This window comes from Monopterus albus, unplaced genomic scaffold (genome assembly GCF_001952655.1).
Source record: "Monopterus albus unplaced genomic scaffold, M_albus_1.0 scaffold144.1, whole genome shotgun sequence".
Taxonomy (NCBI): Eukaryota; Metazoa; Chordata; class Actinopteri; order Synbranchiformes; family Synbranchidae; genus Monopterus; species Monopterus albus.
The window spans coordinates 1,033,248-1,056,619 of NW_018128024.1; the positions used below are offsets into that span (position 1 = coordinate 1,033,248).

At 41.4% G+C, this 23,372-nt stretch overlaps 1 protein-coding gene across 3 annotated transcripts in view; it reads left to right on the top strand.

Moving 5' to 3' along the window:
* Window positions 1-23,372, top strand: part of sdk1b (sidekick cell adhesion molecule 1b) — a 255,116-nt gene that overhangs the window by 227,403 nt on the left and 4,341 nt on the right. For all 3 annotated transcript variants that reach the window (XM_020614282.1, XM_020614284.1, XM_020614283.1), the window contains 13 exons: window positions 5,099-5,300; window positions 8,385-8,488; window positions 8,634-8,704; window positions 9,501-9,639; window positions 11,708-11,764; window positions 11,900-12,001; window positions 13,093-13,208; window positions 19,118-19,304; window positions 19,419-19,556; window positions 19,641-19,802; window positions 21,121-21,246; window positions 21,708-21,872; window positions 22,479-22,616. In XM_020614282.1, coding sequence (XP_020469938.1) covers window positions 5,099-5,300; window positions 8,385-8,488; window positions 8,634-8,704; window positions 9,501-9,639; window positions 11,708-11,764; window positions 11,900-12,001; window positions 13,093-13,208; window positions 19,118-19,304; window positions 19,419-19,556; window positions 19,641-19,802; window positions 21,121-21,246; window positions 21,708-21,872; window positions 22,479-22,616 — 1,707 coding nt within the window. The remainder of the gene's footprint in view (window positions 1-5,098; window positions 5,301-8,384; window positions 8,489-8,633; window positions 8,705-9,500; window positions 9,640-11,707; window positions 11,765-11,899; window positions 12,002-13,092; window positions 13,209-19,117; window positions 19,305-19,418; window positions 19,557-19,640; window positions 19,803-21,120; window positions 21,247-21,707; window positions 21,873-22,478; window positions 22,617-23,372) is intronic.

The following is a 23,372-nucleotide window of genomic DNA, read 5'->3' on the forward strand; positions in this document are numbered from 1 at the left end:
TCTCTTTCTGCTTCAGTCAACTGCTTTCATGTCTTCAGCTTATTACTGATGCAGCACCCATATTAACTGCAACCAAATGAAGATTCTGCATGTCCCATATGCCCATATAATTTTTACCACCGGTAGAGCGCTAGAGTTTAAAGATCGTGATCAGGATGTTCAGTAGAATCAGACTAGTATATCAGAGACTGATGTAGGCTGGTGGTCGTGCTTACATAGCGACTAGGTGCTGTTTCCTGTTACGCTGCATGTTTGATTTTTGACTAAGTGATCACATGGTATCATAGGTGTCATACTGGAAAACTGACAGAAGACATCAAGGCCCAGAAGGCACAGTGTTATGTTAATATTAATGGAGGGCAAGAAGCCGAGGTAATAGAGATAATATAAGCAAACAGCAGGAGTCTAATTTTAAAGATGGATGTTTCATGAAATGTCTGACACTTAGTGAATTAATTTAAATACCAAATAAACCAGAATATACTAACAACTAAGGATAGGTTATGACAATGCTGTGTGACATTTACCCAAAGCATTATAAATTTAATTTTGTATAAGTTTTGCCCTTTACTCCTGGAACATTCCAGGATAATGAAGTGGCGCCTAAGGATGATTCCACTCCACCCCCTGCAGCTTGATATAAATCCCCAGCATCAGTCCTTCCTCCTTAGCCAGAGGCAGAAACTGTCTTTTTCTGCCTCTTCAGACAGTTCTTTTAGTGACTGTGTCAGTTTGCCTCCTGACAGTTCAGCGCCCTTCAATAAACGTCTGGTTAGAAGGCCCATGAAGCCTCAGCAGCCAACCTCTACTGGGTGAGCTGAAGCCTTGTGGCTGCTTTCCCTGCATTCGATCACCAGATCAGCGTGTTCGGTCTTCTTCTTCTCGTTGGCTGCCTTCATGCCTTCCTTTCAAGGTGCTGTTACTCAACTCAACTTAACCTTATACTGTATGTATAACACTCATTTCCAGCTAGCGACAGTTTGAGGTGCTTTACATACAAAACAAGCAGAAAAGAAAAATATATAAAACTCTTCAATCAGTTAAAAACACTTTTTGCAAAAAATGAAGTTCTTAAAGCAATAAAAACAGGAAACCAATCATTCGAAGGTGTGTGTAAACGGATCTTTATCCTATCCTTATTTAACTGGAGAAGGTTTATTTTCCAGGTATTTAAGATAAAGATACTGTTAAGCCTTTATTGGAATTCTACAAGAAATATACAACGAGATTAGGAGAGTTACATCTGAACGAGTGCCAGATATTCCAAAAAGCTGAACAAAAAGACAGACCACAAACATCATAAGATGTCAACAAATAATGTAAAATGTGAATAAATAGTATAAAAACATGATAAATAAATGAACTATTGCACAGTAAAAAAAGATGCAGTATGCCAGCACACTCTCTATGGTGGCGCGGTGAAAAGACACCATAAGCTTCTGCTCCAGTTTGCACTTTACAAAGCACTCTCAAAACGTGTGGTCGCTGCTGGGCCTTCTTCACTACTGCAGAGCTATTTATTTGCTCTGAGCACTGACAGAATGTGTCCAAGGGACCATAATTATTTGAAGCCAGAGCAAAATAAATCTGCATGTCATCCACATAACTATGGTATGCAAAACTATTACCTTGTATGATGTCACCCAGAGGAAGCATGTAACAATAAAGGTACAAGAATTTAACCCCGAGGGGCCCCACCTGATCTGCTCAGATTTATGAACACCAATAAAGACATAGTAATTCCTGTCCTGAAAATATGATTTGAACTAAATTAGAACAGTACCAGATATAGTTCCACCTGATTTTCCAGTTCCACCAGAACAACTTTCCTTTGAGACACCAACCAGGTTACAATGTTGGGGTGGTGATCTCAACGAGCAGCTGTTTCTTGAGGTCTGCATTCACTATCTAAACTTTCTCTGGGGCCAAGATCACATCTTGATGTGTACAGGCTCCCTGCACTTATCTACACAATGGATCGCTTATTGTTGCTGGGCCTGAGGATTGCTCCAGGTGATATTATCAGTGTGTGAGTGTGTGAACGTTTGTGTCTGCAAATGCGTGAATGGACCAGTGGTGTAAAGCTCTTTGAGTTTGCTTCAGTGTGTAGGAAAGCACTGTATAAGTCCATTTACTATCTAAGGTCATATATCCAGTGTTAATTAATTAGATCATAGCATATTTTTTGATAAGTTTTAAGATTTTGTTTTTAGATAGGTGTTTTAAATCACTACTGTAAATATTTTGAATATATATTCTGTTTTGACAATGTGTCCATACATTGCATTCTGTTCTGTGAGGGGTTAATATTCTCAATTGATAGACACGGAGGAAAGATTTGGTCACTCCTGAGCTAAAAAGAGCTATCCCATCAGAGTGAAGTGTCACTTTATAAATGAAGTTGCAGTAGCTCTGGTGTCTCAGTAGGCTAACGCATGAATAACTTTGGTCTGAACGTAGCCCTCGATATATGTCATCCCTCGTCGTTCGCTGTCCCCCAGCACAGTGTATACCCAGTAAAGCACTGAAATGCTACAGATGCTATATCAAATGCTATATCAAACTGTGACAGTAAAGTGAAGTTTTATGAAAAGGTGGAGTTGTGATGTCAGGTTTTGTATTCTGGGCTATCAGCTTGTGTAGTGCATTTTAATTTGATCAGATAACATAACACCTGCAACATCATTGCCAGGGTTTCTTTAGAATAAAATTCAGTGGCTCCCTGTTCCACTTCAGTAACATAATGGCCCATTCTCACTGTGAGATAGACAGAACAGCCTAATAGAGATTTTCTTTCTGATGAAGCTGAAGAGACCAACTTAATCCCTAAAAGAGAAAATTGGCTTTTTGAGTGTGTGTGTGTGTGTGTGTGTGTGTGTGTGTAGGGGGGGATTGTATGTGTGTGAGGCTGCACGAAAATGCACACACACATATTATAAAGAAAACTGCAACTCCCACAGAGATTTGTATATGCTGATGATCAGCTCTAATTGGGTGGTAAATGATAAGATAGTGGACGACCTATAGTAGCATATTTAGCCAAATTCATTTCTCCACATTCCATCTTTCTCTCCTCTACACTTCACTGCTACAGTTCGCTCCTTTTCTTTTCTGTTCCTCTCCTCTCCCTTGTGGTAAACTCTTGTGTAAGTGCTCAAAGGGCAGTACGTGTTTTGACAATTATGAGGTTATTATCAGAATGTGTTTTTTACTGCGAAGCAGAACAAGAGGAGAACAGACAGGGAGACACAGATGCTATCAGAAAAACAAAAGAGGGAGAGAAGAGTCTAATCTTGAAGGGACTGAAGAATAAGGGCACAACGGAAGAAGGGAGACAAACAGATCTGACTTAAATTACTTATGATAAGGATGAATGAAGGAAGGCAAGCCTGAATATGTGTGTCAGTGTGTGGCTGTGCTTGTGTGTGTGTGCTTGAGAACATAAGTGGAGATTAATTAAACTTCCTAGAGCATCGATAATGCTTTTATTTCTAGACTCAATCGATAACCTAATGCCCCTGAAATTAAACAGTTCTGCCCCCCAGACGTGTGTTTTTGTTTGTGTATGCATGCACATCTTTGTACACACAGCTACTAATCACACAGCTACTGCCAACACAGTTGTACAAAGATACTGACTCCCAGAGCCATCTTTCATCTTCTAATTGAATAGTGAAGACACAAACAAATATACACACACACACACTGGTAATCTATTGGGAAATTGTTTCTTTGAGTGCAGTGGTTAGATGTCTTGTTTCATTTAAACATATGTATGCAATGCAGCAGTCACACTGTTGCATATTTGATGTAATTTTAAGCCGTCTTTTGTCCTGTATTACAAGATATTTGCAGCATATGTTCCAATGATGGCCTCAATTAGTCTAGGAGACAATTAATTTCAATATGCAAAACTACAATTAGGGCAGCACGGTGGCGCAGTGGTTAGCACCGTTGCCTCACAGCGAGAAGGTTCTGGGTTCGGGCCCCACCCGGGACCTTTCTGTGTGGAGTTTGCATGTTCTCCCCGTGCTTGTGTGGGTTCTCTCCGGGTACTCCGGCTTCCTCCCACAGTCCAAAGACATGCAGCTTAGGTTGATTGGTGTCTCTAAATTGCCCATAGGAGTGAGTGTGTGTGTGTGGTTGTTCGTCTCTGTGTTAGCCCTGCGATGGATTGGCGACCTGTCCAGGGTGTACCTTGCCTTCGCCCGATTGCCGGCTGGGATTGGCTCCAGCCCCACCGTGACCCCGTTCAGGGACTAAGTGGTAGAAAATGAATGAATGAATGACACATACAATTGTGAGGGAAAATATAGGAGAGCTGAATTAATGAGTAGAGAAACAATACTGAATCCAGATGTTTCTTTATGGGGCACTCACACACATTTACATGCAGTAACCAGGTTACAGTTACTTTCTGCAGTAAACTGATTTCTTAAACGCTGTGTTCAGGCATCAGAGAAACCAGAATTCCTCAGCTAGATCATGCATGTGAGTAACTGTGTCTCCAGTCAGCTTATTACATGTATGCATGTGTATGACAAAGACTTCGGACAGTGGGGGTATCACTGACAGCAGAACAGATGAAAGGAAACATCATTATGTGTAGTAGTGTTTTCTGTTACTCAAAGTAATGCCACTGAAAGCTTGACTAAAAGTGAAACTAATTCAAAGTACCCTCTACAAGTCGAAATGTGTTTCCACTGTTGAGTATTTGTACAGTTTAGACACCTTCATGTTGTAATGAGAAGCAGTGCTGTCACTGTGGCGTCAGGCAGCCAAAACACACACACACACACACACACACACACACACACACACTATGAGGCTCAAAATAGAACAACACCTTACTAAGACAGTTTGTAAAGTTTTCCTTTAATTGGTCAGACAGAACACAAATATACAAACAAATATAAAAGCGACACTATACTAAACAATTAAAAACTGAATTTTATGTATGAATGTGTCACATTATCAGCCATTGTTTTTAATCAAACTGAAATTTCCCTAGAAATATTAATTTGTTGTTCATTGTTTTCTCTCATGCTTCCTCTTCAATTCCCCTGTTCCTGTCTCCCCCTCCTTACCACATTCACAGAGCGTCCACAACCTCCCAGGAAGCTGTCTGCTCCTCAGAATGGCGTTGAGTCTCGCCATCTTCGCCTCCAGTGGGTGACGGGCGGCTCAGGGTCTTCTCCCCTGAGGTACTTCACTCTGCAAGTCAAAAGGCTGCCCAATGGGGAGTGGAAAACACACACCACTGACATCCCGCACAATGCGACCAGCTGGACCGTTGACAGGTACACACGTTTGTGCACATATGAACAATATGTGAGCTTCCATTTTTCCTTATCATACATACCTACACACTAACTCGGCGACTAACTGGCTCTACACTGTCATATAAGAACAGTGCTCTTTCTTTGTGCCAATGTCTTTTACATGGGTCATCAGTTAGTGACGATAATGACTTTTGGCCATGTCTGAACTCAATATCAGGTACTGTTTGTCGCCTTTAGGTAGATATTCAAGACCCTTTTATTAGATTAGTGTTTTAAAATGAGTGGGGCACACCATGTACCAGGCAACGTATGCACAACGTCGGTGGGTCAAGTTTGACCGCCAACCTATGTCACAGCTATCCCCCATTTCCCATCTGCCTTTTAGTGACATACTTCCATGTATATGTATATTTTATAAGGCGAAATGCTCAAAAAAAACAACTCAAATGGAGACTTTACAGCTGATAAACTCTGCCAGGGACAACCTCATTTCAGCAGACAAAGTCAGTGGTTGCTGGTCTGTCTGTAATCAAGGACCCATTGTTGCAAAAATTAACTAAATTTTCCTGCCTACCTTCAGCCGGCAGTTAGTACATGTCAAGCACCCTAGGAGAAAACAGGGATAAAAATCCCACAAAATAGTTTTTTGCTGGGTTTGAGTTAGTTGAACCAATTTGTAAAGAATATCTTGTAATGTTTATGGATCCTTGGGGAGAACTGTGGACAGAGAAGGGGCTGAGAGTTCCAAAAGCAAACAACAGAATTAGAACACAGAAGGAAGTTTTTATCTACTTAGTACATGATGTACAGAAAAGGTTTGTGAAAACAAACCTCGAACCCACCAGGGAGGGTAGAATAATCATAATCACTACAGACACCTAATCACGCAGGTACAGCAGGAACTGCTCTCGGGCTTTTTCTCGTAATACTTTTTTCTCATCCTTCAAGCTTTCAGGTTTGTCCATTCTCTCTACAATCATTATTACCTTTTCATCTGTCATCCCTCTTGTTGACACATCTCCTTGCCTCCCTCCCTTCCTCCATCAACAGCCAATGCTTTGAAAAACCACTGGGCTTTTATTTTCTTTTCCTTCACACATCTTCAAGCATCACCCCCACTCAAGGAAGATGCCTCCATCCCTACTGCTTCCCTTTTTCATTCCTCTCCCTTTATCCCTCCATCCTCTCCTCCTTGGTGAGACTGTTATTATGGCAGCAGGTGATAGTGGTCAGACTGAATGGCTACTCCAACTTCCCTGACAGCCTGAGTAGCAAGTCTGTGTGGCTTTACTAGTGCATTGTGTGTGTTCCCGCATGAGTCTTCTGCTTCGTGACTGTGTGTGCTGCTTTGCGAGCTATCGCAGGGCCATTTGAAATGCTGAAGAGTGTTCTCTCAGTGTGTCTGCACCACTCTGTTTCACCCTACCACAGAGAGAGTCTTTCTGCCATGATGGTAGTGCCGCTGCTGTTGTTGTTTTGATGCCGCTTTCGAGCTCATTGTGTCGCTGAAAGCTCTCATTACGGCGCCGGATGGACAAATAAGCTTACATCTCCGCATGCCCACGCTCATGCTTACTTGTTCTCTATCTTTAATTGTTGTTTTCCACCGAGACATCTTTGGAGCCAAAACATCGTCCCTAAGCCGATGCTCAGAGACACATTGGAGTCCCCACACATACACTTTCAGACATTGTCCTTAAGATCTCAGCGCTGTTGGTACCCCACCCTCTGTGGTGACTTTGATGTTCTCTTCCTACAATACCCACAATCCCACAGGGCCTTTTCTTGTCCCCTGTTGGTGCCCAGCTCATTATTGTACAAGGAGGCACTCCTCTCGCCTGCTGAATTTCTAGCTGGTCCCCTGTCGTCTCCTAAGCACTCAGTAAATAAAGTCTAGAGAAGGACCTTGCAGGTAGATGTGTGAGCGGGAGTGGAATCACTTCTTGTTACAAATGATTAAATTGCTGCTCACATTTCATGTCAATAATAGGTTAGATTGGTTAAAAATTAGGAACAATTACTGTTTTGCAGCCAGTTGTCCTTTTTAAATGTTAACAAATTTCCCACACTGTGTAGGAAAGGTACATTTACAGTATTAGCATGCTATAAGGCACTGTGTAGCAGATGTGTTCAGCTAGTCCCCAACAATGGCTGCATGTTTAAGGGCTGATTATAAGTGGCTCTAGAGTAAATTGTTTTCAAAATGACTGGTGTAAATTGGTACATTTATTAATGCCTTCACCTTGCACAGAGGAGAAATGCAGATAAGATGTTGTGGCAGTATGGCAGTCAAAATACCTGGCAGTGGAAACAATTAGGAAAGATGTGAGATCATTATTTCTCAAAACCTTGTCTGACCTTCAGAGGCCGTAGAAAGAGCGCAACATGTCTGTGAGAGGTGAAGAAGGTGGTTTTGGGAGGAAGTTATTCCCAAAGTGTATGAGGTATATTATTTATTTTTTGGAGACCCCAGGTCAGTGTAAACAATGCAGACTCGACATTTAAAAAAGGCTTTACAAAGAAGCAAATGCATTCAGTCAGCATGCTTGTAAGATCTTACAGAGACTCAGAGTGCTCTTTGGTCCTCGACTTTGTGAAGTTCACAACCATCTCCTTGGTCTTGACAACATTTAAAAGCAGGTGGTTATTCCCACACCATGATACAAAGCGACCCACTAGACTTCTCCTCTGCCTCCTGTCCACTGCTGACACACCCCACAACTGCAGAGTCATCTGAGAACGTCTGCAGATGTCAGGACTCAGAGTTGTAGTGGATGTCAGAGATGTACAGGGTGAAGAGGAAAGGTCTGGATGGCAGGATGTCTTGCACAGCACTTGGTCCTTCTCCTGACTCAGGCTAAGATTAAACAGGTGCTGCAGAATCCCACAGGCCACAGGACTCTGGGGCCGTCTCCATCAAGACCTGCAGCCTTATTCTAGTTCAGTCTCCTCCCCTGGCTGCTGGAAACAGAGTGGCTAGATGGAGCTTGACATGGTGGAAGAAGGGAGGTGGGGGTGTGGAGCCTATATACAGTACATTCTGCATATGTTTTGTTATTTGTGTCCACCTGTACACAAATATCTGTGTGTTTGCATCTGTAGGCTGAAGCCTTTCACATCATACAAGTTTCGGATGCTGGCCACCAATGATGTAGGAGACAGCGTCCTCAGCAAAGATACGGAGGCTGTTACAACTCTGCAGGATGGTGAGAGACTGGGACGCTGAGTGGCCAGGGGAGGAAAGAGGGAAATATGTGGATTTTTAAATCTAACGGTGAAGAACTGTAAGGGGATGGACAGAAGTGAGTTTCTTTTCCTTCCTCACTCTCTTTCTGTGCATTTTCTTTCCAGTGCCTGATGAGCCTCCAGTGATCCTCGCAGTGAAACCAACCACCACAACTTCAGTCTTGGTGCAGTGGAAGGTATTTCCAAATGCAACAGTCCCTGGGACTGTACAGTACAGACACACAGGCCTATACAACAAAACTGTGAGAGCAGGTTAATTACTTACTGAAAAAATAAGACCTCTGCAGACTTACAGTGATTGTACATGTGATTTTCTGTGTGTTTGCGTTTGTGGATGCAATACTCATTATTTATTGAATCAGGAAAGGTCAGAGGGCAGCACAGATAGATTGGAGGAATGGAGGGAGGGACAGGCGGTCCACGCTGGTGGTTCCAATGGTTCAAACGCTTAATGAGGATGTAACAGAAGGAGAGATGTTAAAGGGTCAGAGAGGCAAACATTAGCCATGTCCAATATCAGTGGAAAGAGAAAGAAAATTAATTTCTGGGAAATTGTGTGCTTTCAAGCAACAGTAACAACTGAACAGACAGTTACGACAGCCTGGCTACTCCACTGCTTGTCACTGCTGTTGTTTGGAAATGTCTTCTCTCACTCCTTTTAGCCTTATGTCAAAGCAGAGGAAGGCAATGAAAAACAAAGTCACCAGCAATTTCATCATCCTTTACAGAAGTGCCAAACCCAATGAAGCATGACCCTCTCTGTGTGGGTTACAGCCAGACTAGGCCACCAGCCCTTTAAAGTGGACTTTGCTGATAAAACGCTGCTTTGCCAGCCTGTCGGTGTCTTGTCAGTCCCTTCACTACACCACGAAAAGCAAGCACAGTACCAGAGTTTTCAGAAGTTCCTTTTGACAAATGCATCACTGATACTTCTTTACATGTGCCTGTGTGTGCTTGTTTGCATGTCTCCAGCGTCCCAGAGACGACAGTATTAATGGGGTGTTGACTGGATACCGGCTGTATTATAGAGAACTTCGAGTAAACAACTCCACTTTCACAGAAGCAGATGTCCAGGCAACCAGAAACAACACCACAAGTGCCCTCATTACAAGTGAGTAATACTGATACTAATGGAGTCAACCATTAGCTGGGCCTCACTGCCCTCCCATTCTGTTGCTACACCTGTCAAACTTTGTGCAGGTTACAGTCATAAAAGTAGCATTTTTATAACTACAAATTCTTCCAAATTGTTTGAAACTATAAACAGAGGTAGATGCCATTTGTCACTGAAATTACAACTCAAGTTCTCCGTGTGTTTTAACATAACCCACTCTAACTACTGCCAAGAAAACAATTCATTTGTCACTGAAATTACAACTCTCGTAAGAAGATTTCATCGGCTAATGTGAGTTCTAAGAGTTCTCCGTTTGTTTTAACATAAACCACTCTAACTACTGCCAAGAAAACAATCTTTTAATCTGTTGGGTGACCGTGGTTCAGTGGGTAGAGCAGTCATCTCCCAACCAGAGGGTTGGAGGTTGAGTTGATGCCACAGATGGCTGCCTCGGTTCTGTACCGGAAACAGATTCCTTGTGTGTAACATACTTGGCCAAATAAAGGTGACTGTTATTATCCTTATCCTTTCTAAACTGGAAATCTAAAAACTCATTACCACTGGACCGACCTTCTCATAGAACACATCACACTAGAGAACATTACATCCACTCGTAAGAATAATATATCAACTTTTACTGACATTTCTAACCACTTTTAATTTAATAATCCCTTTGTCTCGTTTGTTATTATCTGGTGTCTCATCTTCTATGTTATGTCCTTTGTCCTATAAATGTGTTATTTTGTGTTTCAATAAATAAAAAAAAATCACAAATAACACACACACAAAAAACACAACGCTGGCTGCTTTGCTTACATAACTAATGACTTACCTAGTTAAAGATATGCTCCTTGGCCTTGTGTTGGCAGTAAGCTGGTTAGCCAGATTACATTGGAGCAAATAAATACATTTAATTTATTAGAATTTAGTTTCTTTATTTTATTTTTATTTATCATCATTTAATTTTATTTTTATTAAAAGCTCTCCCAGTAAAAAGTCAGTAAGATTAATTTATCAAATCAACCACCTAAGGAGCATAAACACGCGGAGAAGTGATCATTTCAGCTTTGCCCCCAGTCGTCCACCGCCAGTTTGTGCTAACCGAAAGCTTGTGTTGCTGAAAGGCAGTTGTTATGAACAGGCTAAAATGAAAGATGACTGTAGTCTTACTGTTAAATGAGAAGACGAGACATTGATGTGGCTGTCGTGGTAGGTTATGACAGGAAAAACGGTTAACCTGAAGTAGCAAAGTTTTATTTGTAAAAGTCATATAGACTAATAAGTAATTTCCCCTCCACTGTCAGTCACAGTTAGGAAGAAATACTTAAGTTGTTTTTCAGTTGAATCATATTTAAAGTCCAAGAAACCTCCTGTTAAAAGACAAGTTGTTTAAATCTAATAAATGCATGATGTTGGTAAGTCAGTGAGTAATTGTGTTAAATAATCGTGATTTCAGTATTGACCAAAACAATCATGATTATGTTTTTTACCATTATTGTGCAGAAATGAACAAGGTTTGTAGAAGGTTGTAGAAGACAATCATACTGGAATGTTCTTAAAAAGATATTTAATTGTTGATATTGCTGTACAAGTCTAGCATTCTCCATGAGACCCTGATCTGCAGTATTTTTGAAAAGATTGTTATTCAGAGAATTTAAATTTTGAAGAAAAGGGCCCAGAGTAAAAAAAAAAGGTGTTTTTAGGTGTCTTTCACATCAAAGCAACGAGAAGGCATGTGTGGCCATGAAAGAGACTGAGCAGCTGGCTCTCACCAGACCCTTGTTTTCTTTTGAGGCCACCCATATTGTACTATAAAACTGCAATGGTAAAATATTATTATGTACTTTGCAGTCTGAAGTACTTTAGAATAGATTGGGTATATGCTCGAGTAGATTGGCAATGGGACAATTCTGTGTCCATCCAGTGTCCAACGAGTCTGACAAGGATACTGCAACATAAGACATTTTCCTCTTAAATAATTGATTGTCATTATTGCACAATTCATTGTTGAACTTGAAACATTTATTGATTTACTCTGTCTCATCTTTCTCTCACGCTTCTCAAGCCAAGAGCACCTTCAAGACAGTCAGCAGTGCCTCACTAACAGAGTTTGAGTTGACACGTAAGTCATTTAAGATGGTACTGAGCAGTAAACCTCCAGGGAACTTACTACAATCACTGTCAATCACAACCATGTGATGTGCTGAGCGTGCATGTCGGATGAAAGTTTTTTGAAGCACTGTTATTCCCTCTATAGAGCTAAAGAAGTTCAAACGTTACCAGATTGTTATGACAAGCTACAACATCATCGGAGAGAGCCCACCCTCCGACCCCGTCGAGGTGTCTGTTGGAGAGGCAGGTAGGTGAAAACACCATGAAGCTGGTGGATTGGTCACAGTAAAAATGTCTGGCCTACACATCTTGCTTATGAACATTTACACTTGAAGGATATAATTCCAGAAAAGCAGTCTTACTGTTGAGTGTTGTTTTTCAAGCTTCTTCTCTCTCATGTGCACGGATAGAAGGTTGCATTTTGGATTCATAAACACACATTTACTTTGAAGCTGCATCTTTAGATTGTTGCTCTTATTAAATTGGCTACTGTGGAATATAAAATCCCTCCCTGTTTTAATTTATACTTAATTCTTTTTTAGTATGAAAGCACATTTTAGACAGAGGAAACTGTAGTTTGACAGAACAATCCCAACTCAAGCTCCACTCACTACTTATTTACAGAGCTTTCAATCATATTACATGGTTTTCAGCAGCAGATGGAGTTTGCTTAGTTTTCATCCCTACAAGGAATGTGTGTGTCTGTGTGTGTAAGCGTGCGTATGCATGTGCAGACTCTTGAATGTCTTGTGGAGCTGCACAAGATAGTCTATTTTGTAATGATGGTGCAACCCCTGTTTAACTTTCAAACCATGAAGGTCAAACCATGGATCCATCAGGCAGACAGAGGAGCAAACAAATCTCGCACACATGCACACACACAAACTACTACAAGGCTATAAAAACCACAAACACACAAACAAGTGCAGCAAACAGTAACACCTACACATTTTTTCAGTTTCTCTCACAATCTTGCACTTCCTCCATCAGACCGATGCTGCATTCAAGGTCTGTGTGTAGTGTGTATGTGTGTGTTTGTAGAGTTTAGTAGGCCATACATATCACAAACAGAGAAAAGGGAGGTGAGGATAAGTTGGGGGAGTGACACGGGGAGACAGAAAAGGCTGGAGGGGGATGATGAAATGGGGTGATATGGCCTTTTCTCTAGCCTCAGGTGCACACTGCTGCATGTTCATGTATATGTGTGGTACAGTGGAGTAACAAGGTACTGCCTTAGGCTCCTTCTAATTGGAAGGGTAGAACATCTCTTCCCTACTTCCCACTGTAGCACCCAGCTGCTCGCACAGCGGCTGTAATGACACATTTCTCCTGCTGCAGCTCCTTCAGTGGCTCCCCAGTCTATCAGAGTGTCAGCTGTATCTCCCTCCATCCTGGAAGTGACCTGGGACATGCCCCCCCTCGAGACCCAGAATGGACTCATCCAGGGATACAAGGTGACACAGAAAAACAAACACACAAACATGTATAGACACAAAGAATTCCTTGTGACAGCTACATACAAGACAGAGAAAAGCCCAGACACATTTCTCAGAGTGTTCATGTGGTAGACAAGCACACAGCACAGTTTCTGTCTGTATTTAAAATGTCTCTCCTCTTGTCTTGGAGGGGTTTTGCTCTGCTGCACCGTAAAAGTGTCCTAAGGAGACAAGAGAAGGAAAGACTATTAGGGTTATAGGAAGGATCTGAATAATCTGTAATGGTTTCAGTATCATTCCTCTGCCTGTCTCTCCCCCTCTACTCCCCTGTCCTATCTCCCTGCTCTTAGTACTTAAAACACAAGGTTATCTGTCCCGCTTTACACACATTGATTTTTGCAGGCGTAGAGGGGTGAATGGAGAAGAAAGAAGGGAATGTAGTATTTGCAGAGTGAAGGAATGAGATGAGTAAGCGATCCCTGTAGAATCCTGATTAGAGGAGAGGATCAAGGGAATACGTTCAAACTACTAGAGGTGGATGGATATGGGGTGGTGAAACACAGGGGGTTAGGGAGATTAAAGGGAGAAATAAAGCAAAGAAAGAATGTTTAATGAATTTATAGGTACTGATCTCTGCTAACACTGCTCCTCTGTTCAATGAGCAACAGAGACAGCAGGTAGAACTGAAGGTAATCTTTAGTGCTAGAGGATGTTTTGATATTTGAAGTTTCCTGAAAGGCCCTAAATGGCTTGTTAAACACTGTGAACATGATGTGTAATGCCAAATGATTCACCTCCTGTCAAACTGAACTACACCCAAACATTATCCAATGTTGATCTGAGCAGCAATAAAAAAAAACCTGTACAAATTAGCCATTTGTACTTTGGTTGAAGTTCTCCACAACTACAGTTTTAATTGTAGGATCAGCTTTGAATATTTGTTGTCCAGATGAATCATCCTGTCCTTCCCAAACTGGGTCAGTTATGTCTAGTAGAAGTGCAGTAGACACAAACTAACACCTAAAAAAAGATTCATTTTCCAGCTTCTGCTTTTCATCAAGACTCGAGATCCCAAATAAACTATTTAACAACAGAGATGGTTGGAAAATCCATTCTTATCCAATCATATCAAACCCACCAATTCATGACAACTAAAAATTGCTTTTTTTACACTAATCCTGAACACACGGAATACCAAAATAGATCCTTTGTAAACAACAATAGAGTCAATTACTAAATGACATGGCATTACTGAATAATACGTGACATTTCTTTTTTCTAAAATTTTAATATTTATAGTAGAAATGCCCCTCTTATGCAGACAGTACTACATTTTGATTTTAAACTGAGCAAATGGATGAGTTATTCTGTATCTCATTATTGTAAGAGCTTCAGGAGGACAGAAATGGTTTAATGCTGCCCTCAAGTGCTACTCATAAGCTGCTACTTCCAGGTTTGGAAGTTTTAAATATAGCTCACAGAGCTTTACAGTGCTTTTTGTTAGGAGTAATAACAAAATGGAACACTTTATAAAATGTAGCTTGTGGCTGTTGTCTTAGTTTATAAACCAAACTGCACGGTGACAGATTATGTCCCAGAAAGAAAACTGCTGAATATACTGTATGTAGCAGCTCAAATAAAGTAATACCAGAATTATTGTGCCAACAAAACATTAACACATCATCTTGGCTGTCAATTGCCACCACAGATCTAATTAAAACCATTTTTAAACCTCCTGTCCTACATATTGTGTACCAATAAAGCTGTTATATTTATAGAGGACAACCTGACCTACAGGGTAACATAACACTGCCTCATATTGTTGCTGGCTGACATGACACTGGTGCCAAATCATCAAAACAGTCATATCTGTATCTTGCAGTTTCTCATTTTGTATCCGTAACACACTGAAAACTGCCACTAGAGAAAATGTCCGGTCTGTCTGCATTTACTCTGCATGGGCAACAGTTTTATGATCTAATTACAGTTTGAATGAGCAGACAAATCATGTACTCTCTGATTAGATAGATAGATAGACAGACAGACAGACAGACAGGTGGCATTCTGTTGTTGAATGTTTGTCAAGGAAGACCCCCATGTGCTGTACGTGCACAGGCTCTGAAACATATGAGTGTTCTGTAAATTTCTCCTTAAAGCTATATCATACAAACATACACCCTTTATCTATACCACTTATCCTGAATAGGGTCGCAGGGGGAGGGGGGAGGGTGTGTGGAGCCAATCCCAGCTGCCATTGGTCAAGAGGCGGGGTACAACCTGGATAGGCCACCAGTCTATCACAGGGCTGACATGTAGAGACAGACAACCACACTCACACTCACGGGCAATTTAGAGTCACCAGTTGCACCAGCTGCATGTTTTCGAACAGGAGGAGGAAGTCGGGGTACCCGGAGAGAACCCACTACTGCACGGGGAGAACACGCAAACTCCACACAGAAAGGCAAAATAAATTATCCACCATGAGAAGAAGCACTAGAACAACTGTCTTAACTATTTTCACACTCTTTATGGTATCCAAGATACTTTTGCACATTGATTTCTGATGTGTGAGCCTCAGCCACCTCTGTAGCCTTGCTGTTATGGTGTGGATACCCTAACTGAGCCTGATGGGACCCATCGGTACCCGAGGGTTCAGGCCAGGTTCGGACAGAAATTTAGAACTTATGTTTGGATCTGGGTCAGGTTCGGACATTATATACAGCCTGCAGGGTTCAGGTTGAGTTCGGACGCCAAACTTACAGGCAAGGGTCTGGTTCGGACTCTGCTCTATACTGTGTACAGATATGGCTGTTCAGTATGTGTGGGGAGAGTCAAGGCAGTTCCCATGTCAGACCTGCCTTTTTGCTGGGCTGTCAGCTGTTGTTTAATACGTTAAAAGACAAAGATATGTTCTCAAAATTTGGTAGTTTATGAAAAGTCAAATTTAAATCAAGTGTCTATAAGTGTAAGAATTGTTCCCTTGGCTATGCACCTGTCCTGCACCACTATGAGCCACAGCCAAGCCTTTTTTAATACATCAAATCAAATCAAATTTTATTTGTATAGCGCCAAATCACAACAAACGTCATCTCAGGACACTTTACAAAGTAAGGTCTAGACCTTACTGTTATCACTATTATTACAGAGGGAAAACCCAACAAATCCCCCTTGAGCAGCACTTGGTGACTGTGGGGAGGAAAAACTCCCTTTAACGGAAGAAACCTCCGACAGACCCCGGCTCTTGGTGGGCGGCCTTCTGCCTCGACCGGTTGGGGTGAGTAGATAGAGGAGAGAGGAAAGAAGAAAAGCAACAAGACACAACAGACAATCAAACACTGGTCAGGTTGATGTGGCTGGTGACTGCTCGTCAGAAATATAGAGCTCCAGGGCCAGGGCAACCTGCAGAAAGGTACAGGGAGAGAGAGAGGACACACTACAGGAGAGAAGAGACACACAGTTAGTGACAGGTAGTGGTGGTATTTAATAAGAATATTTCATTCATTCAGATCTAGGATGTCTTATGTTGTGTTCCCTTTATTTTTTTTGAGCAGTATAGATGGATGGAGACAGAGAGGACACACTACGAGAGAGAGAGAGAGGACACTACAGGAGAGAGAGAGGACACATGTTGAGGAAAGTTCTTTTATTTTGAAAGGAGAAGACTAATAAGAGGATATATATTTCACAGTATGAAATTTATTATGCATTAACGTATCAAAATTAGCATGTACACATGGATCTTCACTGTTTAGGATAAAACAGAAAAGACTGACCTCAACTTAGTGGTATACAATATTTGTAGGAAAAGATGTTGCTATCTAATTAGTCCAAAACTGTTGGGGAGAAGCCGTGGTTTAGACTTAACTCTCCCGTTATTGGTCCTTCAGTCCGTCCGTCCTCTCTGCTCCAATCATCGTGGACAGCGCCCTAAGAAGGGGAAGAATACCTGTTCTACTTTAATTCCTACATACACACTCACTTTATCCTTTGTTTTCACTTAATTAAAACTGTTCTGCCTGCGTGTGTGTGTGCGTGTGTGCATAACTGTTTTCCCTTTGAAGCTTTCTCATCTACGTCTAATCTATTTTAATAATCTTGGAGCCTTACCGTACCAAGACGCCTTTGGGTCCACCGGTCCAGAGGAACGATAAGTAACTATGAGCTCCCTTAGCTATAGCCATAAATCTAAGGAAATTCAGTAATTTAGTGGACAAGACTTATGATGTTGCATTAGTGTTTCAGTGACTCACACAGCAAATATTTGACCAATGGTTAAGTGAACACATAGGGTGATATTCATAACTATATAAGCATAACTGTGACACATAAGTATGTAAACTTATGTGTGTTATAAAATAAAACCATTCTTAAGTGCATAAAATAAAAATCACCCTAACAAATCCCTCCTTTTACACCTTTTAAGGTGTAAACCAATGTGACTTGATTATATGCAAAACATTATATAGGTATTTACTGGTGACACAAACTTGTGACAGTTCTAATTAAAACATAATTGTGAAAACATAGTGTTTGTCCGAGGCTAGGAGAAGATCATTGGTGACTTTCACCAATGTGGTTTCTGTACTATGATGGACTCTAAATCCTGACTGAAAATCCTCAAACAAATCATTCTTGTGCAAGTGGTCACATAACTGCTTTGCAACAGCTTTTTCAAGGATTTTGGAAATAAATGGGAGATTGGATATTGGTCTATAATTAGCTAGGACACCTGAGTCAAGAGTAGGCTTTTTGAGTAGAGGTTTAATTACTGCAACCTTTAAAGCCTGTGGAACATAACCTGTTAATCAGATCTAGTATGGATGTGTTGATTAGGGGAAACAGGTTTTGTTACTGGATGTGCATTTATATAGGCTATTTATTGCCAGTAAAATATCAGGCACATTACTTTTGTTTTCTCTCATTATAGGGCCTGTTTACATTAAGAGATATGACCTAGACAACAATGTCACACAATCAGGATTTCTAAACTGTATTGTTTTCTCAAGGTCACCTGCTTCATCATGGCTTTGAATGTGATTTATGTTGAAAAAAGGCCTTTTTTGGCATCATTAAGTTATGACATTCACAAGCTACTGTACACAGTATGAGACCTTAATAATGATATTGATCTCATCATACTGGGCATATTAATCAGGTGACCTTTGTTCTGTTGAAGCTTACAAGGACAGACTGAAATAGCTTGTGTGTCTTCATTACTGGTAGTGGCATGAAAGTCACTGGTCATGTTCATGATTATTGTTTTATTCTCACACTTGACAACTGCAAGTACACAGGCTGGAAGCATCATGTGCTGTGGGACACACAAGATGCTTCACCGGGATTTTATTCTAAATTTCTGATTGCTTGATTACTTGGTTTGGTTTGATTGAATGGTTAAAAAGAGCAAATCTCATATGGTTGCGGGGTTAAATAATGTCCACTGATAATATAGCACTACATACAATTTCACAGTCATGATGGTGACTCAGATGTTGACATTAATTGTATTTACAAATCAGAAATGGGTAATTACGACATCTCTGATGTAGCATGAACGCAACATTGTGCTTGTCTATGTCATGTCACTAGGTGTGAAATAAATTAAATTCATCTGTTGTCCTAATTTCTATTAAAATATGTTGGCAATAAACAGAAAGTGGTCACTGTATACATCCAGTTTGTGTGTTCATTAAGAAATAACCTCTAGTTTATTCTTCTGTTATACTTTCAGTGCCTAAACAAATCTCTCTAAACCAGCTTTCTCCTCCTAGTTAAACAGAACATGACCACTTGTATTTTATACAGATTGATAAGAAGACATCAGGAGCAAAGGGCTGAAATCAATAATGCATATGACTGGCAGAAATAAAGTGAAACAGGAAGAACAGAGCCAGTGTTGTTGACAGTGCTTGTTTCCCATGTTGTAGATCCACTACTGGGAGAGGGACCAGCAGAACCAGACTGAGAAGGTGAAGGTGGTTTTTGTTCCAGACACCAGCGTGCATCTCACCAACCTGACCAGCTACACGCCTTACCTGGTCACACTGACTGCCTTTAACACGGCTGGGGACGGACCACCTAGTGACCCCCGCGGGGCTCGAACCCTGCAGTCTGGTAGGGAGTGGTAACAGTTATGTTATCTGCAGACAAAACCACCAGGCTTCATATTAAATCCTCTTTGCTCCCTTCTTTATTCCTCTTACACTTACTGCACCTGTCATCGTCCAGCTCCCAGCCAGCCCAGCTACCTGTCCTTCTCAGAGGTGACGGGGGGAAGTGTCAATGTGTCCTGGGGAGCTCCACTCACTCCTAATGGACAGGTGGAGGGATACAGGATCATCTACCAGCCCACAGCTCCTGTACAAGGTATGCGCACACGCTCACAGACTCGCAGAAAGATTTGTCGAGGAGGAAACTGACATTTCTTATGACTTGTCTGTGTGAGAGCAGGAGTGAGTAAAGTTGTGACAGTGGATGTGAAGGGCAGCTGGCAGCGATGGCTGAAGGTTCGGGACCTGGTCAAAGGAGCCACATACACATTCAGTGTCCAGGCACTCACAGTCAGCTATGGACCCCCCATACAGGCAAACATCACTGCCCAGCCTGTGCAAGGTAGACATGGACGTGCACATGTGCACTTGTGTTAACCATTTAGAAACATATTTTTCATCACTTTCTAGTTGTTTTGTGTCTCTTTTTGTAGATTGGCATGTTTTTGTAGTTGTTTTGCTGCCTTTGGTGTCTTGTCTGTGTCTTTCATTTTGTAGTTGTCTTGCATCTGTTTTTTTTTTTCTTATTCTGTGGCTTTTTGTTGTTTTGTAGTCATTTAATTGGCTTTCCAAGGGAAAGGTTAACAGTCCCTTCACGGTTCTCTGGTCTAGGGGCCCCTTGACTTCTTGGGCCCCTGGGCTTATGCCTGATTGGCCCATTCTAAAATCCATGTTTATAAAAGGTCAAAAAATAGTGAAAATGTCCATCAGAATTTCTAAAGAGCCTAAACATCTTGCCTTTTTTGGCCAGCGGTAGAAAACCCCAAGATAATCACCTTTATTTGGCCAAGTATGTTACACACAAGGAATTGGTTTCCGGTACAGAACCGAGGCAGCCATCTGCGGCGCCATCAGGGGAAACTCGGAGGTTCAGTGTCTTGCCCAAGGACACTTCGACACGTGGACTGCAGGCACTGAGATTCAACCCTCTGGTTGGGAGACAGTTGCTCTACTCACTGAACCACAGTCGCCCCCAGATGTTCAGTTCACTGCCACATTAACATTGCAGCAAGTACTTACATTTGAGAAGATAAAACCACCAAATGTTTGGCATTTTGCTTGATAAGAGAATGCAACAATTTGACTTTCAGTGATTAATCAACTAATCGTGTCAGCTTTAGACTCAGTTCCCATTTAGGAATATAAAGGGTTAAGCGTCCTTGTGATTAAGGATAGAATGAGATCCGGATTAATGTTAGCGTACAGGTTAGGGTTTAGGCTGTACAGTTTAAGAATGAGAAGCACTGGAAAACATTCCTTATTTTGACTTAGGAAGTCATCCACCCAAGGTGGTTAACCCTAGTGCCAGCCTGTATTCACACCAAATAAATAGTCTAGATTGCCTGTTGTTGTTGTTGTTGTTGTTGTTGTTGTTGTTGTTGTTGTGCTATGTATCTGCAGCTGTTCATTACCAAGTGAAACCAGATACGAACAAACAGTTGGTTGGCAATTATGTGCTTCATTTCACCAAATGGGAGATAAAGTCAGTGCCCTGAAATCCTTGACTTGAAAATAAAAGTCAAGACTGGCATGAGAGGTTTAACCCACTCAACTGCTCAGTTTGAATGATATGACATGAATGCAGCAGTAATGTGTTCTGAAATGTTGAACTATTTAATGTTTTGTAACAAGGACTTTTGTGTCCCTCTATGACACTGCAGGCTCCCCTGGATCGCCGATGGAAATGTCCATCACCAAGACGTCCTCTTCTCTCAATATCCACTGGTCAGAGGGAGACATCGGTGCAGCACCTGTGACTGGATATGTTATTGAAGCTCGCCCCTCAGGTAAGCTCAGAAACAAAAGCCATAACTTTGTTTGACAGGCACCTTTTCATCATGTGCACTAATTGTTTTCATTAATCAAGAGAGAGGTTAAGTGCTACCCTGCGCTAAACCTCACTTAACACAGCTTTCTCCAGACTCATCAAGACCTGCTGTGCAAATCAAGTCAGCAGCAATTTTCTAATAAAGATTATCAGAGGTGTAATACACTCAGTGAACATCAGTCAGAAACTGCAGGATGTGGTATAATTCTACTGCTGATTATAATGGTAATACCCCTGTAATGATCATTGTCAGGTCATCACCACGTTATCATTTTAAATATAACCATTCATTCGATTTATAATTTTCTTGAATCACATCACGACATTTGAAAGGGACTAATTCTCAAATGGATCACTCCCTCTCTTTCTTGTCCCTCTGTCCCTCCCTCTCTCTCTCTCTCTCTCTCTCCTCCACTGTAGATGAAGGAATATGGGATTCCTTCATCAGACTCCTTCCTCCCAGCAGTAGGTCTGTTTCAGTGCCACTGGAGCGCCTGAGGCCTGGGATCAGCTACGAGTTCAGAGTCATTGCTGTAAATCGCTATGGTTACGGACAGCCTAGTACACCCTCCGCTGCTCTTGCTGGTAAACACACATACACACTGAGTCTAGTTACACTAACTTACATTAATTTCCTGGAGGCTTATCTTAACCATAACTTCATCATAGCCTTAAACTAAGCCCTCACTCTAAAATTCACTGATGTGCATGGTGGGGACCAGCGTTTGATCCCCATGAGGAAGTGTGTAAACAGATTTCAGTGCCCACAGTGTGAGTAATAGAGGCACACGCACACACAGTTGGAGTTCAGGTAAATGAACAAACATAGTATAATCAAACTTGTTTGTTTGGGTTTCTAGTCTGCTGAATACACTGTCGGATATTAATGTGATTATGTGCCTTTGCTGCCATCTAGAGGCACAGACATTCAACTGCAGTTGAGCTGATTGCTCTAGCTATAACGTGACTTCAAAGTCATCATTAAATCTCATTTTACTTAATAACCTAACTAGGGAGATGAAAGTTTGTTTCAGTCAACTATATAGGATTTATGACAGTTAAGTGTCTCAGTTAAAGAGTCACTCAAGAGTCACAGTGTCATTTACAGAGTGTGATACAAACTACAGCATCGAGATGGGCTAAAACAAAAGAGAAGCTTTCTCCAATGTATGTCCCTCTCCCTGCTCGCAGCGCTGTCGGAGCGTCCCTTCTACGAGGAGTGGTGGTTCCTGCTGGTCATGGCTCTGGTGGGACTCATCCTCATTCTGGTCCTGGTCTTCACACTGCTGCTGCATGGACACAGCACCAAGTACAAAGCTTGTGGCACAGGTCTGTGGTTCAGTCTCGGGTAATGTTATGCTCCTCAGGGTTCCCATGTTGCATTAATCCAGTTGTATAGCAGCCAGGAGATTATCATGTGACAGCTGGTTTTGAGTTGTGCTTTTTTGTTTTTTTTTTCGAGGATAGTATTTTTCTATCCTCCGTCACATTTCCATCATTCCACTCGCATTTGGCAGGCTCAACATGCGTACCCTCCTCTGATTCATTACAAGTTCCTTCACCTTTTGTGAGTCACAAAAGTTGACACATGCATCAGCTCACTTTTACAGAGCAAAAGTGCCTCTAGCAGTCTTGTTCCTACAGGAGCTCTGCCACTTGTTTGAGAGATGAAAACAAGGTCACCCATGTTCCCTCACCAGGATGATTCAGGACAAACAGAACTACAAATGATCTGACTGCAGCCCCATTGTAACTTCTCTGGGTTTTTGAATATGGCTTTCGGATGATACAGAAAATAAGATTTCAGATTAATTTTTAGTAGTAGTTCAGTTGATGATAGCTAATTAAAGAACTTAAAACTAGAATTCATATAAAACTAAACTTGTAAACCTGCAATGAAATGTCATAACTGGAAAGAGAGCAGCTGCTACAGTTTAGAGACTTTTAACCTCATAGGCAACAAGAAAATATTTGTGCTTTTAAACAGGATGAAAAAAGGAAATATAGTGAAAAAGGATGAGACAAAAACCAATCTATTAATAGACACATACTGTACAGTATATACAGTGTGACAGAGCTTTGGAT